At 48.2% G+C, this 17,054-nt stretch overlaps 2 protein-coding genes across 18 annotated transcripts in view; one reads left to right on the forward strand and one right to left on the reverse strand.

Annotated features, from left to right (window-relative positions):
- Positions 1-17,054, forward strand: part of LOC121587874 — a 40,788-nt gene that overhangs the window by 18,659 nt on the left and 5,075 nt on the right. The window lies entirely within an intron of this gene.
- Positions 1,109-14,943, reverse strand: LOC121587875 (5-hydroxytryptamine receptor 1A-alpha-like). Of its 12 annotated transcripts, XR_006004121.1 has the most exons (7): positions 14,709-14,943; positions 14,194-14,413; positions 10,488-10,979; positions 8,833-8,967; positions 3,304-3,453; positions 1,541-3,194; positions 1,109-1,470 (listed from the first exon to the last, which is right to left on the reverse strand). XR_006004121.1 is itself a non-coding variant. In XM_041905139.1 (6 exons), the coding sequence occupies exons 3-6, from the start codon at positions 10,744-10,746 to the stop codon at positions 2,032-2,034; spliced, it is 1,707 nt and encodes a 568-aa protein (XP_041761073.1). In that variant the 5' UTR covers positions 10,747-10,979; positions 14,194-14,413; positions 14,717-14,943; the 3' UTR covers positions 1,425-2,031. The 12 variants fall into 12 exon arrangements, 11 of the variants coding, with proteins under 11 accessions (XP_041761073.1, XP_041761075.1, XP_041761076.1 ...); XM_041905139.1 differs by having other exon boundaries at positions 1,425-3,194; positions 14,717-14,943; XM_041905141.1 differs by having other exon boundaries at positions 1,425-3,194; positions 14,258-14,413.

The following is a 17,054-nucleotide window of genomic DNA, read 5'->3' on the forward strand; positions in this document are numbered from 1 at the left end:
TCCCTAGACCAAAGCGATCGGTAGCAACCATTGCGTCCGTCATAATTAATTTAGTTTATAATGGATGCAATCCAACGATGAGGCAAAAACAACGCACACCAATCACCAGGGGCCAGTGTGGACGGGGTGGGAGGACTGGTCGGCTTCCAAGAAAGACTAAATTGGTGCTCCTTGCGCGTGCCATGAGTATTCCATCTGAGTACGACGATAACGACGATCGGACTACGAAAACGAGCCGAATGAATAATTAATACAGTTAATGCTCGAGATAAGTTTAGCTGCTGCTTCTGCTGGTACGAATGGGCAAGTGATGGTTGGGATGGATCTACATGTATACGTATATTGGTGCCGCACATGCCAATAAGAGCAAGCCTGAAGCACAACGTGTGTGTGCGTGTGTGTGTGTGTGTGTGTGTGTGTGTGTGTGTGTGTGTGTGTGTGTGCGTGTGCGTGTGTGTGTGTGTGTGTGTGTGTGTGTGTGTGTGTGTGTGTGTGTGTGTGTGTGTGTGTGTGTGTGTGTGTGGTGTGTGTGTGTGTGTGTGTGTGTGTGCGTGCGTGTGTGTGTGTGTGTGTGTGTGTGTGTGTGTGTGGTGTGTGTGTGTGTGTGTGTGTGTGTGTGTGTGTGTGTGTGTGTGTGTGTGTGTGTGTGTGTGTGTGTGTGTGTGTGTGTGTGTGTGTGTGTGTGTGTGTGTGTGTGTGTGTGTGTGTGTGTGTGTGTGTGTGTGTGTGTGTGTGTGTGTGTGTGTGTGTGTGTGTGTGTGTGTGTGTGTGTGTGTGTGTGTGTCTGTGTGTGTGTGTGTGTGTGTGTGTGTGTGTGTGTGTGTGTGTGTGTGTGTGTGTGTGTGTGTGTGTGTGTGTGTGTGTGTGTGTGTGTGTGTGTGTCTGTGTATGAAGGCAGGGCAATGCAAATGGATATGTGCGCTTCGTGCGTACTACTGCGTATCGTTGAGGAGTCGGAAGGAAGTGAAACTTTCACCACTCGGATGGCTCAGATGGAGATCAATAATTCAAAGTGTCCAGTAGGCAGGGGGCGAATGCAACGAGTAGGTAGGTGGGTGTCTGAGTGCGTGTGAGTGTTCGGTGAGGAAGGGTGCAAAAAGGACGGTAGTAACGGTGGACTGCGCTGGTACGGCGCAGCATCATTACATGGGCCCCACAGCCCATCTCCATTTATTGTATCATAATTGCTTCCCTTGTTTTCCACCAGCCACGAGCGGCTGACGTAATTTGCTTATGCAAATAACCCGCTATTATTGAGCAGCACAGGAAGGGAAAGGAATTCCCCGGGAAAAGAAGATGAAGAAGGGGGGTCTTCTGACGTCGGAGCAAAAGGGGTTGCCCCGACCGGGCTTTATACAACGTCCGATAATTAATAGCCTTTCAAAGGTTCGGAAGCTGTTCGGTCCTGCAGCAAACAAGCGTCGTTATTGTTAACGTCTCCGAGCTCTAATAGAGCTTTATTGTTGCGTACTAGAATTGCGTGATGGTTAAAACGCTTAAGAATCTAACTGCTAGCTGTAAACGCATCTCTTACACTTACATAAAGAATGCTGGGTCCTGTGGTACTGAAACTGCTGCAATTTCTTTCGATTAAAGTGTCATGAAGTGTGTCCTTGCCTAGTGTGTGACGCTTGCCATGCGAGCAACTGCATAAAAACGCCACACGATGAACGGTTCTGCTCCGGTCGAAGACGTCTCTCACCACGGGGCATTAACCGCATGCACACGCGTCTGACGAGCTGAAATCTAATTCTCCATTTCGCTTTTCGCCCCTTTGCTGCCAACTTCCTAACCGTCGACATAAGGTCCTCGTTTTTCTTTGCCCTGGGCACGTGGTCCCCTTGTGACAGTTCCCGGTACGCCTTCGGAGTCATACGGTGTCAGCCACTTCCAAGAAGGAAGGAGGGGCAGCAGGGGCGCTTTTGAAACTTTTGAAGCTACATTTTTGCGCTGTTCTTTGAAGCTGCGGACAATTTTCCCTGAGCTGGGTAGCAAATTTGGGTGGTGGAAATAGGCCCCGCGTCTCCCCCTCTAGAGCCGCGTTCCGATTACCATACTCGGCTGCTCGACATCGGTGTCATCGGTGACGGAAAATTCCTGGTCGCTGTGGGGGTACGGGACCGGGTGCGCCCGCTGGCCGACCGTCGTTGTGACGGTGCGGTTTGACAGGCGGTCGGGTCCGATGCCATCGCTGGTGCTGCCCGTGCTGCTAACCCCATTGGCACTGATCCGATTCGCCACCGAGGCCGACGGTGGCGCCGAGCGCGATGATTTATGGCAGCAGCGTACCGCGGTACACCGGCCCGCACCACCGTCTCCGGTGCCGCCGCAGCAGCAGCAGCAGCAGCAGATCCGCTGGCTGACCTTGCCGGCGAGCCGCTTCATCGAGGCGCGGAACCCATTGTGCCACCAGGCGTAAATGATCGGATTGAGCAGACTGTTGGCGAACCCGAGGATGGCGAGCGGGCTGGCGATGGCGAACTGCAGGCTGCGGCACAGCTCCTCGTTCGTGGCCGGGTCGCACCCGACGTACAGCAGGCTCGCGATGAAGTACGGCACCCACGTCACGACGAAGCTGCCCGTCGTGAACATCACGACTTTTATCGCCTTCCACTTGGTCGGGCTTTTGCTGGGTGCGGTTGGGCCGGTCGTCGCCGCGGCTGTCGTCGTCATCGCGGTGCCAGCCGTGGCAGCGGTGCCGGGCCCGTTCAGTGCCTTCTGGGACTGCTTGGCCCGGGCGCCGCCGGCAGTGCAGCAGCGTGAGCGTAGGCAGAGACAGCGGCCGGTGGCAGCGCCCGCTAGCTCGTCCTCGCTCAAACCGTGCTCCGTGTCGGACTGGCGGTTGGCGCCTGATCGATTCGGCTCGGTTGGCGGGACGGCGATCGGCACGGGTGGTGCAATCGTGGCAGCGGCACCACCGTTCGCGCTGCCACCCGTGCCGCCGCGGAATAACCGGAGGTTGCCCGTCTGTACGCCGCGCAGCTCGCGCGATGCCTTCTTCAGCTGGTTGACGCGGCGCAGCGCCTTCTGCAGGATGATGCCGTACAGGATGATGACGAGCAGCACGGGCAGAATGCCGACGACGGCCGTCAGGATCACCAGGCCCGGCGGCGCGAGCCGGATGAACCAGCAGGTGCGGCCACCGTCCGTGTCGCCCCGCCAGCCGAGCGCGGGCAGAAAGCCGATGGTTGCGCCTGGGAATGGGAACACAAAAACACGCGCAAAGGGACATATTAGACGGGTGTGGAGGTGGTAAAACACGGGTCATTTGTGTGATTGCTGGGGGGGGGGGGGCGTACTCACCGAGGATCCAGGTGGCGGCAATTAGAATGCGCGCCCGGGTGCGGGTCAGGTAGCGCTGGTACTGCAGCCCGTACACGATGTAAAGGTATCGATCGATCGCTATCAGCCCCACGCTGTACACCGAAACCAGCGAGGTGGACACTATGAGCCCTGCAAAGGAAGGAACAGGCATGAGAACACACACACACACACACACACACACACACACACACACACACACACACACACACACACACACACACACACACACACACACACACACACAACAGTCGACAATTGGTGCCTAGCGTTCTGCTACATCACGCCAGAATGCCATTCGATTACGGGCTCCCTGATTCGGCTAACTGAATCTAATTTTATGCGACCCTTCTGCGTAGCTGGAATTTACATACCGGAGCCGGTTGGATCAAAGGGACCGGGCCCCCGGTTCGGTGGAAGGTCATACACGTGCATCGCTTGCGGTGTAGATGCTATGGAAAGAGCATCACCGAAGCAACAAGGTTCAGGGCCTCGCTCCTGGTTGACAGATGAAGCTAGGGTTAACAAGGCTGGGTCGTGCGTGGGTCGTGCGTGGCTCTGTCATGGCAGTTGCCAAGCTTTAGCAGGTTTGTAGGCCGCTACACTGTGCATTTGTCGTAAAATTATGCAATCTGCTACCGACCGCCCAAAGGTATGCAATGCGATGCACAGAATGCTCTTGTTTGAATGCTGCTGAGCGAGGCACAACACAGATTGTGGCCGAAACAGGATGTAACAGTAAACCCCAGATCACATCGAATCGACCCTCTCGGAATTAGTCGCGCTCGTGGTGGTAAAGGTACAGTAAATGATATGCAATTATAGGTATGTGTTCGCTGTCAATTGTGTGAAATTTGCCATGATTGGAAAACCCCGTGAGCGATTTCCGTTCGTTCGGTTGTGTCCGCTTGTCAGTTTGGCAAACTGTGCCTGTTTTAATGGGCAATTGTTTCTGTGTTTGAGAATTTCGCCCCGCAATGTACTACCAATGTAACACAAAGTTACGGAACACAATTTTTTGTGCAGTTATTATTCCCACGAACTATAATTCATTCGCACTGTTCGCTTTTCAATAAACTGGCCAGTCGGGTTGATGGATATTTAATGAGACGGTTTTACCATTATCGCATGATTGAAAGCTTTCAATTCATTAGCCTCATGGTGTGTTCGGTTTTTTTTCTCTTTATTTTGTTGTTGTTCGTGGCGTGGAAATAGCTTTCCATTCTGTTTTTCAACGTCCCGTCCCCAAGATTTTTTTTGGGGTTGTGTTGCCGTTCTCGCAAAAGTTTGTAGCTTTTTTTTGGCGTTTAAACTCCCCACTGTTGGAATGTGATTTTCCCTGCACTCGAATCGATTTCCCCCGCTCTCGTCCATGGAAGCGCATTCCATGTGCTTTTGTTTTTAAATGCACACACACACACAGCACACAAAAACAACCAAAAAGTGCTTCCAAGCTGAAGAAGAAACACAAAAATAATCACAACATTCCCGTCCCGGCGCTTGATTGCGCACACTTTGGAACTCTCACACAAGGCGGGGCAAAAATCTGTGATCACATTCCATCCCAAAACCCGTCCCGCTCGATGCAAGGCATCGTGTGGCGCTGCTGCTACTCGCAACGCACGGCAGAGCAGAAGCGCAAGTTGCAGTTTTAAAATAAATAGCAGCGAAACAAACGCCAGCGCAAGACAAACAAGCCACGGCACGGCAAGCAGGCGCGCAATGATGGGTCGAAGTTTTTTCGTTTGCTCCACTCCTACCAAACCTCCCGAGTGGGGACTCCCTGGTTTGGTATTTTGGAGCTGCTCCAGCTCGGGCTGTCGTGTCGTACGGGGGGAAAGGAAGAATTTGTTGATTTAAAACAATTTGGATGCATTTAGCGTAGATGTGTTGGGCGCGTTTTGTGGGTTTTCTTAGTGTCATGTTTTGCTTTTTTTTTACCCCAAAAACATACACTAATGATTGTTAGTTTTTATTGGTTTTCGGGGGGTCCCGTATCATTCGTAATGATCGTATCGAACGTCTGATCTTAAACCGTACACAACGGCGTGGAATCGATATGATCCGAATGCTGGAGAGTTCCTCGGGAGTGCAGAACAAAGTTTAAACCTAGTTACTTCTTGCATTTGACGGGTGTATGTGTGTGTTTGTGTGCTCTATCAAACAAAGTTGTTGGACCAACAGTTCCACCCAAAGGAGTCGAGTGTGTACTGAGGGGTTTGATCAAACACACACACACACCGCGTATGTATCTTACACAACGCACATTGAACCACTTGAAACAACCGAGCTCGCACTGCTCTCAGGATGCAGCATTCGCTCGGTGTCTCGGTGTCTAGCTTATATTTATGTGCTAATAGACCTTAAATACTTTATTCGATAAGTTTCGCCAACTGTACACGTATGAAAGTTTGTGTGCTGGAAAAGCTGCGGCACCGTCGTGGCACAATAGCCTGCTTCGCCTTTGTTCGGATTAGTGGCAAATTTCGCCTGAAACTGTCGTTTCGCCCTCAGGTGCTTCTCAGGCTGCTGTTTACGAGCTTCGCCTCGGACTGTCTGTTATGCAAATGTCAGCCGCGCATGATGCTGATGATGATGAGACAAACGACCGCCATCATGAAGTCATCCGCGTGGCGTTATTTGCTCGCATGGCAAGCGTTTGACGTTCTTCACCCTGATTCCCCTTTACTCCGCTTCTGTCGTAGTGTATGTGTCTGATGCGAAGTTTTCCACGGTGCATATACAATTTAGCAAGCTCTCGCAGCTGCCGATCTGCCAACAGCGAGGGATGAGAGCGAGAGTGCGGGGAAGAAGGAGGTTGGGAAAAACAGATCCCGCTGCGCTCCGCAGAGAGCCGGAGGCTAATTAAGAAGCGTAATTTGAAATAATTAATCAAACTACGACGCACACGTCATATTTCATTTGCATATCCTTTGGTATTCGCGCTCTCTCTCTCCCGCTCTCACTCTCCCACTCTCTCTCTATTTCATTTCTCTGTATTGTGGCTACATATGATGAGCCCCGGGGTCGCTAATGGGAGTCTTCTGCACACATAACACCTGCTCTTTGCCTCTAATGCACTGGGTTTCATAGGAAACGGTTTCCTGCCGCCAGCAACGTGGCGAAGGGTGGCTCAATTCAAAGAACATTTCACCGAGCCATCCGAGATGATACACCGGGCTCGGTGGGAAGAGACGTCCTATGAATAATTGCGGCCCGAAACGTACCACGCTGCTAGAACCACGCCACGACTGGTGGCAACTCGACAGGGCAGCAAAAAAAAAGCTCTCCCTATCACCCATCTCAAGGCAAAAAGAAGTGAAGGGCACCGAAACTCACACTAAACAGCACCGGAAAGGTCACGAAGAAATAGATAGATTAATTCATTAAATCTCATCAGCCGAGGTGGAAAAATAACGGTTTTTTTCCTCCTGCTTTGTGACATTGCATTTGGGTGGCTGCAGAATGTGAGGCACAAAAAAAAACACACACACACACACACGTGTATGGTGTCCAACATTCCGGTGGCTCTTTGGACGAGTGGTACGGGAAGCATACACACACGCGAGCGCATACTGTCACCCCGCGAGCAACCGAGGCGAAGAGTGCGCTGTATGTACGTAGGCGAAGTCTCCGTTTGCTCACACATCGAGCACGACATGTTCATTTCCCACGAGGTCAAAAGCGCAAAGAAACCTTACGTTCCTCTCGGCCGCCTTGAGCGTTTCATTTTGCAAAGTGTGTGTTTTGTGTGTGTGTGTGTGAGGGAGCATGAGTGGGGAAGGAGTAGGGTTAGCTTTTTTCTTCTGCGTTTTGCTTCGGAACGCTTCCATGGAAAGCTTCATTTAGCTTTGGGGCGCTTCCTTTCGATGACAGACCCGTACATGAGCATTTCGCATGCCGGAAAGCGAAAGATCTGAGGAATGTATAAATACGTTGTTTAATAAAGTGCTGGCAGAGAAGCTATCGCGTTGCATAAAAAAAAACGGGGCAATTATTAAGGCTGAGTGTATTGGGCCGTGGCAGAGCTATCGGCTGAGCGCTAAAGCGCACTTTGAAATGCATAACAGGCTGCTGGGGAAACATTTATCAGGTTCTAGTCCAGGGCGCTAGTACGTCTGCAGGCACTAGAACTGGAGCTTGTTTAATTTAGAGATTTGCTGACAAACGATACCGAGGGGAATGTTGTTTGCCAACATCAAGTGTCTGAAATATAGGTTTAAAACCACTCCCCCAGTTATTTTGGAGTATTAAACTCTCACATTTGGTTTAAAACTGTAATATTACAGTTTAATTGCATAAACAAAGGCGTTTACTGTTGAGGCTGTAAAAATCGCCTGCAAGTATGCAAAGAGCTTTTGTGTGAACACATATCGCTGCTGCACATATAAATCAACGACAATTGCTTAGTAAATACGCTTGACAACGAATGGGGGTACTGAAAACGTGCCCAATACCAACCTAAACCATTTATTGCACTGTCCGATTGTTTATGAATTATAAATCTCCACAGAATAATGCCGTCCGGCGGCTCACCCTTCCGAAAAGCCCCACACCATCCTATCTATCTACCTATTCACACAACCCGGTCAACGGGGTTCGGTTTTAGTTTATGCCGCACGGGTATAATCCCATCGACAGATGCGCATCGAGCGCATTATTTATGGCGATTGGATAAAGATTGGCTCAATCAACGATTAATTGACTGTCCCATTCGTCCCATCTTTCGGCGCAGCGCGCAAAACCCAACCCAAATGAAACACACAGAGACAATAAAAAGGAAGGCTCCATTTTTGATGTGCAAAGCAAAACACAAAAAAAGAAAGCAACCCCCCCCCCCCCCCCACCCTAAAGGGTGGGATCAATATTTTGCTCTCGTCACGCGAAAAAATTGATGCGATTTAACAATATAGCGAAATAAAACGAAACAAATAAATAAATAAATAGGTTAATAAATACGGAGCGCAACAGCGTGGAATGGATTGCACGCTGCAACCGACCAGGGCAAGGGCGACCAGCTACGGTGCATTGGACAATTTATTGTTGCGGCCCGGCCGGGATCCGGGATGTGTATGATAAATCTCCGCGCACCGAGCCTTGCTCACACCACGGCTCGTGAAGCATCATCGTGCACCAACGAGATGAGCTTAAATGGTCGCTCGGTGATTGGGTGTGTGTGTGTGGTGCGTTGCTCAGCGCCGCACCCGAGAATCGTTCGGATAGTTTTCCTTTTTCCCAGAGAGAGAAGCGCGCATCACAGCGAACATATTGATTGGGGTTCGCTGGGAGCCCGTTTCGAAGCACGGTGCAGAATAAGCTCGGTCAAAAGTGCCGCTCCGCTGTCGCTAATGCGATAATGTGCCACACAGAATTATCGGTACGGTGAGCACAAAGTTTGGGCACAACAAAAAAACCCCTTCACGCCCCGGAACGCGTGGATTGGAGGGAGCAGGCGTGGGGATTAACGGAAATAGATAGCTTCACTCCGGAGCGATGAAATGGCGAACTTACCGATCATTAGCGTGCAGTTTTCCTCGGCCCGTCGCTCGCGGGGCGCATACTGGCCGAAGATGACGGCAAAGCCCGTCAATAAATCCGACACGGCCACGTTGCCCAGAAACATGTAGGTGGTGTACGGTTGCTGACCTGCATGCCAGGGAAGGGTGAGGGGTGGGTGAAAATTGAATGTCGAGAATATTACAGAGATTAGTGGCGGTGTGTGTCTGTGTATTGGCGAGGCGAAACTGTTTGGTGAATCGAGTGGCTTAAGCAATTGTCGCTAATTCTCCCGAGCTGGAGCTTCATTGGAATTTCGATTGGAGGTGTATGACAAGCTAATTGTATTCTCAAGCTTCAAAGTGATGTGTCAATTGGGGCATTTTAGATTCCATGAAAATACTTGCAAATACTCGCTAAAATGGTATTTTATAGATAAAATGAGCGATTTCAGTGTACATATTCTAAAAGTTTAGCTCATTTGATTTTTGTACGAATTTGAAACATACGTCTATTAGTGTTTGTTTGCTCTTTAATGTATTATCAGTAGTATATTGGATGGGCTTTAAATGTTAAATATCTTCGTCCACATCGGGACTATTTCTCAAGAAAGTACAACAACATACAATTGGCAAAAAGTGAATTAATAACTCAACATTTGCTAGGGATTTAAGCATTGCAAAATCATTTCCGTTTGTGTTGCGAATTAAGTTTTAAAACATGTATAAAAATTAGAAATTCAATCGAAAGTAGAAATTCCAGCAAAACTAACACCTTTAATTTGGATTTTACTCAACATGATCTTCTTCTTCTATTTGGCGTAACGTCCTAACGCGGACATGCCGGCCTATACTGGGCTTTCGAGACTTAATTCATTACCACGCAGCCGGATAGTCAAAATCCTTGCTACGGGGGGACGGTCCATTCTAGGCTTGAACCCATGACGGGCATGTTATTGAGTCGTTCGAGTTGACGATTGTACCACGGGACCGCTCCTCAACTGTTCGTTTATTATTCGTACTCAACATGATCATGTTCGTTTATTGCTTGGAGTGTTTTAACCTATTAGTAGTCGTTAGACAAATGTATGTTTCATGTCAGTTATGCCAAATTACACTTGTTAATGTATAATGGAAAATTCATACATGAAAATGAAAACTGTCTAACAGGGGCTTAATTGAAAAATTATATTCCATTTACAAAACCCTTTTATTTGCATTAAATCAAAATCAAAATCTAAATTTGCTGACCTAATTTTTAACCCTAATGGGAAGTTATTAGTTATGCCTCTAATGGCTCTAATGCATAATTAAAGTCCTCTCGATCAATACCGGTACGTGCGTGCGGTTTGTTGATAGAAACTGTCGTTGCGCTTCTGTAAACAAGTGAACTAATTTCCGTATACAAAAACAACAGTTTTCGCATGTGTTGAGAATCAAAGTGTATGTGAGTGCGGTGTAATTTTGAATCGGTGGCTGAAAATGTTTGTCACATTGCCCAAAACCGTATATGCGTTTTGCGTTCAACTTTGCCATTTAGGCATTCCTCTAATGTGGTTTCACCGGCCGGCGCCGAGTGACTTGTAATATTTTCCCCTTTCACTGTGTAAATCAAGGCCGTGGTTGTATGAGCGAAAGATGGAAGATAGATGCTGGCGGGACGATGCTTACCTTTGCGCAGCAGCAGCACACCGGACACGACCACGATCAGGTTGAGTATGATGATGAGCGAGCCGAGCAGCGGTATGAAGATGTCGTACAGGAGCAGCGTCGTCTCCTCGCTGGCACTGAGCGTGGTGACGGATTCGGTGGTGGTGGCCATCGGATCGACCCACCAGTCCGCCGGCACCGGCGTGTGGGGCGGCCGGATGTAGTAAAAGTATCGTATCCGGTCGTAATCATCGTAGCCGTGCGCTTGCACCTTTCCCATTCCGTTTCGGTTGGCAGAATTGGACGAAGCGTCGTCGTCGTCGTTGCTTCTCGTTGCTTCTCGTTCTTTGGGGACACTTTTTCACACTTCACACACTTCACACATACACACACGCAGGCACGCTTGAGGTCTTTTGGTTGTCCCTTATGAAAGTACCAAGGGACACAGAGGCTGCACAGATGGTCAATCGAGAGGCACCGGAAACCGAGCTCGGTCCGGGGGATGGCTACCGTCTGTGGTGAAGTGTTTTAAAATTGAAATCAAACATTAATTGCTACCGGACGTAAACGATTTGCTGAAGGTGGGGGGGGGGGGGGTGATATGGGATGAAGGGAGGGCAGGCAGGGGAGGCTTTTCTTTTTTGAGTTGCCCAACACGTATATCATGCATACTTCACGGCGTGATATGCTCATGACAGGCAATCTAGGAAAGTGAAGATAGGTTTGGTGTGGAATTGCTGCTGCAGTTTGGTAGCGATCGATCAGTGCATGGTTGAGGGTGTAGTGGACGGGACGGAAAAGAGGGACGATGCAAATGCACTTTTCATCGACCAAACTGTACCACGTGGGCAAGGAAAGTGCAAGGGTCTGTATGGTCAAATGTGTTAGGCCTGCACGAGTGCATGTAGAAGTGTGATTTGCTTGTCTGGCAGTAGCAGTAGCAGCGGCAAGCACGTTCCTTTTCCATCGGTGGTTGGAAAAAGAGGTGTCCAGTGTGTTGAACACTATGGGCTACACACACAGGCACACAACTGCACGCTCGAGAGAGTGGATGAAAATTTAATTAAACAAAAATGAAATAATGACCAGAAGATGCAGCAGTCCCAGTGCCGGAGCACCAGTGCAGTGCGGTGAAGTGTAGCTCCATTCGAAAAGTAAGCAAACCGGAAGGAAAGTTTAAATGGAATGCATTCGCTCTTTCTGCCTCTCTCTCTCGCCCTCTCGCTCTCTCCCTTTCGGTGCAGTTGGAGTTGGAAAACGGTGCCTGGGCGCACTCAACTGCTTCCAAAGACAAACTCGAAGAAACCAGAACAAATGGGCAGCTTAATGAGTCGCAGCAGCAGCAGCAGCGTGGGGTTGGGTGGTGGCGGTATGTAACGGAAAAGTTTACGTTTTGATTAAGCTCTACCATTCATGCAGTTGGACAGATGTAGTTAATGGATGTGGCAAACGCGCAACCGACGCTGACGCTGGCAAGTTCGATGGCGAGTGAATTTATTGGGTATGTGTCCAATGTTTGCTGTCCTTGTGTGAGGTGAGCTGCTGCTAAAAATGAAGTGTCCAGAAAAGTACCAGGACCGTAACACCGGCCAGCTGTAGGGGAAAAGCAATTAAAGTAATGTTTGGAAGAGTGAACCACAAATGAGTGTGTCAAACGTGACATTGCCGTACTTGCAATGTTGTGCTTTACGAACTGCAGCCCGAGCACGCAATGAAGGTAGAGAGCGAAAGCATCAGCATCGACAAAAGCACCGTGTTGATATAGCTGCTCTAACATTGTGCCAAATGCAAATGTTTTTGGGAGGAATCCATACCACTCGAATGCATTGGAGATCACGCCAATCTGCATATGTGAATGCGAGACGTCGAGATGTAGATATTGCTGTTCGGCTGTCTCGACTCGATCCTGTCGGGATGAAGCAATATCGGCAAAAATGGCTCGATAGCTTTAATTAAAGCTCTCTGACAGCGTTCTGTGAAACGTTTTAGGAAGGGAGAGCATTCGTTCTTGGCTGATTTATTACAAAAACTGTTTAAAATGAGAAAATAATTCCCTGCAAGCAATCCCTTTTAAGCCTCAAATAATTTCAATTAAACTACTGGAATTCAGTGGAATAGTATGTGTCGTGACCATTGTTACATACAAAGAACACACTGGAACAAGCAATAAAACACTGCTCCCAGCAAAACGGATCGATCGATCGATGCGAGTGGCAATTTCAGGGACACTTTTCCAACAATTAAATCCTCTCAAACGCCTGAGCCTTAAACTGAGGCTGCAAATTACCGTTTGGAAGCGTTGCTTACTTCCCATTCAAAGCCAGCCAACCAACAATCACATGCACGATAAAGTCACCAATTTATGCATTTCTTTTATGGCACGCGCCCTTGCAAAAAAGAAAAAAGAAAACGCACCCCGGCAGAAGGATTTTGATTTTATCACACGCGTTCGGCGGGCGGCGTTGCTCGAGGTCCACCAACCGCGCTACCGACTGCACACAAACTCGTGCAAAATACGCACTTATTGATCGTAAAAATGGCAAACGGATGGCAACAGCAAGGGCCCGCCTGGAAACCGGCCGGAACGGCGATCACAGCGACAGCGCGGCAAATGAAACTTATTTTGCTCACAGTTAAGTTTTTGGGAAAACACCACGCAGCGGTACGATAATTTTCCCTATCAGTATGCTAAAGTGTGCTCCGAAAAGCGGTGCAAATCCGTGCTGGAAATGACCAATTATTGCTGCTCATTGCGGCATTTGGCATTTCGGAGGGAAAGGACGCATGGCAGCTTCCACCATTTGCCTAGCCTACGCTGGTCTGGACTGTTTAAAGGCGCACTTCCGGAGCCGCTTCGGAGTGGCCACTTCTGTGTGCATTGCGCGAGCAATAGGAAGCGACTGCGTAATTGCAAATGAACTGAAAACAGTTAATGCGTGGGGTAAAATGGGCGGGTAGGGTGGCCACTCCATCTCCTGCTCTCCCCCTTTTCTCTGGAACCAACCGAAGAGCCAGGGATGCGTAGGCAATTGAATCCGATTGTTATGCCGAGGTTCGTTCGTTCGAATCGATCGTCGTAATGTCGGCTGCGTTATTTGCCATTAGTGAAGCAATTGAATGGTTTCCATCAGTTTGAGCAGCGGCGGGTATTACCATCTCCAAAGGACCCTGTGGCCCGGGCTGCGGTTCATCGAGCCGTGGTTGGTGCGCTACTTACAATCACGCTACGTACTGCTTAATTGATTTGCCGGTTTTATTGCGCCCCCGTACGTTGTCTAAATTGATTCCGCGCGACTCCACGAATGGGTGAATTGTGCACTTTTCCATCGATTTTGCCGTCGTCAAAAGCAGCGGGCGAGAAACGGGGGAAATATTTCACTGTAACTCCAACATCCGGAACAAGTGCATGTATGTATGGCTGGCCCACTGGCTGTGGTGTTTGCCTTGTAACTGTCACTCAATACGGAATATTCGCTCGGTACGTTCACTGGCGGCCCCCTGTTCGGGTGTTTATATTTGCACGCAAACGTTCGCCGAATTGTATAACATGCACTTCCTTCGCGTTGCACGTCGCTTTGTGTAAATAATTGCACTACTTTTCAACTTTGCATGCCAATTGCTGAATTTATATGAACTTTGCTGCTAATCTCATTGACCACTGATCCACAAAATCGAACACACACGCCTTGTGGGGTGCATTTTCTTATCAAAAGCTTAGCGCACTCACACGCACACACCCTCCCTGGATGCGATTATACGCACAAAGATATGCTTCCGACTGATGAGTTCACCTAATCAAACACGGCACACAAATCACGGCACACAAATCACGGCCACACACGGCTTTGGCTCGCCACGATCGAACACCGCCGGTTCGTGACCGGCTCGCCGCGATTACGGTGCCAAACTGACGGACAGCCTAAGCCTTTTGGGCGCGCTGCGGCTCACTGTTTGCACAGAAATAGAAGAAGAAGAAAAAAAAACAAAACAACAAAAAGCTGGTTTGGGGCAAAATTAACGGATGTGTAAATATTTATCCAACGTGGGTACGACAGGCGGCGGGACTGGCCGATGATCTATTCAGCCGATCAGCCAGCAACGCATCTCGAGAAGCCGCCCCTAGGCTGGCTAATAAAACCAGTAAAATCAAGGCACGGCCGGGAACATGTTGTTCAATGTTGTTGTAAACAAAATGAGTAAATCTACCAATCGAAGCAATCTATTTGGCACGAGAACACATACACACTCACACACACACGCGCACAGTGAGTTGCTGATGCTGTAAGCTTAGGATTGCTGCGATGCGTAGTCACCTGCTGCACACGTGCTAACGATGCAGCCGCGTCGGAATACTTGACACCGTCCGTTACATTGTCGGTAGTAGTTTGCGCGTGTCTGTGTGTGACCGTGCGCCAAAGTGTAACGCGAAACACAACGCGAAACGTCAAGCGCGATACTAAAGCGTGATATCAAGCCCAAGGCTCAGATGACCGAGGTGGTTCTTTCTTCCTTTTTGTTTTGTTTTGTTTGATTAATTTCCCTCCTGTTCTTCATCCGATTTCGGATTTATTTCTGTACCAAATTCCATATCTCTCTCTCTCTCTTTCTTTCCCTGTCTCTTTGCTAATGCCACTTAGTGGGCATTGGCGTGTGGTTTCGACTGATAAGATACTGCCATTTTTATCAATTAGTCGCACTCACGCGGTGTATGAAACACGTTATGCGCTGATTTACTTCGCTAGCTGTCCCTATCGTAGCCCTCCCATTGTCGGCTATCCCTATCAATGGGAGCCCCGGTATGAGTAAAGCCTTGGCTTTCGCTTATCAAAAAGTGGGGGAGGTGGGGGTGGGTTGGGGGTGCCAGTGCTCTAAAGCCGAACGGGGAAGGTCGCTTTGGAAGTAGTGATTTATCTATTTATCTGTTTTTGTATTTCTTTCTGTACAGGAAACGCACCAGACCAGGTTGGAATAAGGTTGCACTGCACCACACAATCACACTGTTGCTGCACTTTTGTGGGTGCGTTTTTTCTGTAGAAAACTGTAAATGTGTCACGCTTTGCAAGCCTTATTTCCGATGAATTCCTAAGGGTGGTGCGATTGATGTTTGTGAGAACGTTTAAATAGTAGAACAGAGGAATATCCCAGTTAATGGAATGCTACAACGAGCTATCCGTAGCTATCCTAGTGCATTTCCTTGAAAATGCTATATTTGTATCGTAAAACCACCTGAGCAGTTGTATTGTTACGTTAGCATTAAAAAATGGACTTTTTTTATTCTTCTTCTTCTTCTTCTTCTTCTTTGGCACAACAAATGTCGTTGATGAAGGCCTGCCTGTAGCACTAGTGGGCTTGGCTTTCAGTGACGTATTGATTTCTCATAGCAGGATAGTCATTCCTACGTATGGGGATACGATCTATTTGGGGCTTGAACCCATGACGGGCATGTTGTTAACGAAATCTTTTATGGAATGACTATAGAAAAAAAGAGATTGATAATTGCTCGCTATAAACATCATTTGAAAGGTTGTTAGTGAAGCTTTTCTGCAAAAAAATTAATCCTACGACCTTGCGAGCTACCTTCCGTAAGTTATCAGGAACCTTACGCCATGGCGGACGAAGACATGCGGGTAGACATGTTTAAAGTTCTCGTCCTCGTAGTTTATCTATTCCTCCTCAGGTTTTGCGATAAAAATTGTTGGAGTACAGCTTCAGCCCCATGTTGATAACGCAGAGATGTAGCGACTGTTCTCTCGGTCTTCAACATCAGCTTCCTCTGGAGGCTCAAGTCCCTCAGTGTCGTTGGCCATTCGGAACCATGCTTTTTTTCAAAGCTCGATTGTTGTCTAATAGTGCCAACATGTTGTACATGCTGGAATGGACTTATTCAATGTCCACAAACTGCTGTACGATGTCCTTTTCCGTCGTGGCGGAGTGTCTTTCTTTGATCGTGCATACATCCAAACGAATTTGCTTCACCGTTTTGGCCATCACGGTTAGAGTTCGACTGATGGAGCTTTCCAATTTGGGCTACTGACTCATAGCATACTATTATTGAAAGTGCAATTAGCGTTTTTTTTTAGTACAAGTGAAGATAAACCCATGAAAAATCGACATTTTTTGCCCATTTTTTAACTTAAACATTAAAAAATACATATTTTAAACCGGCATACGGGAAACGATAACATCAAACGGTTATCGAGAATGCGGGCTAGAGTGTTGATTGAATGAAGGAAAACATACCTCAGTTATTTACATACAATGTTTGTTTGAATTAATACATGTTTACAGTCATGGTTTATGCATCGAAAGTATTGCCATTGATTCTCGGAGGACGAACGTAAGGCGGGGGGTTGAGGTTGAGCAAACGTACGGCGGAATGTAAATATGTTAATAATGAATGTTGTAAGGGGAGGTTGTCTAGCATGATGTTAAAAGTTAAAAGATAATGGAAATAAAAAACGTGATCAAACAAATGCAGAGCAACGATGGTATTCACGATGTAATGAAATTAATTTCGCTCATCAATGTAATTTATTATGATGTGGTACATGGGAGTACCCCTACAGCACTTTATTGAATTGTTCCTTC

The sequence above is a fragment of the Anopheles merus genome, chromosome 2R, assembly GCF_017562075.2.
Source record: "Anopheles merus strain MAF chromosome 2R, AmerM5.1, whole genome shotgun sequence".
In the NCBI taxonomy this organism is placed as follows: domain Eukaryota; kingdom Metazoa; phylum Arthropoda; class Insecta; order Diptera; family Culicidae; genus Anopheles; species Anopheles merus.

Excerpts from the sequence above, each read along its gene's own strand:
- LOC121587875 (XM_041905143.1), bottom strand. The coding sequence starts at position 10,746 with ATGGGAAAGGTGCAAGCGCACGGCTACGATGATTACGACCGGATACGA. Across the intron at positions 8,968-10,487 it reads TGTGCTGCTGCTGCGCAAAG|GTCAGCAACCGTACACCACC; the intron begins GTAAGCATCGTC and ends CCTGGCATGCAG. Across the intron at positions 3,454-8,832 it reads AAACTGCACGCTAATGATCG|GGCTCATAGTGTCCACCTCG; the intron begins GTAAGTTCGCCA and ends CTTCCTTTGCAG.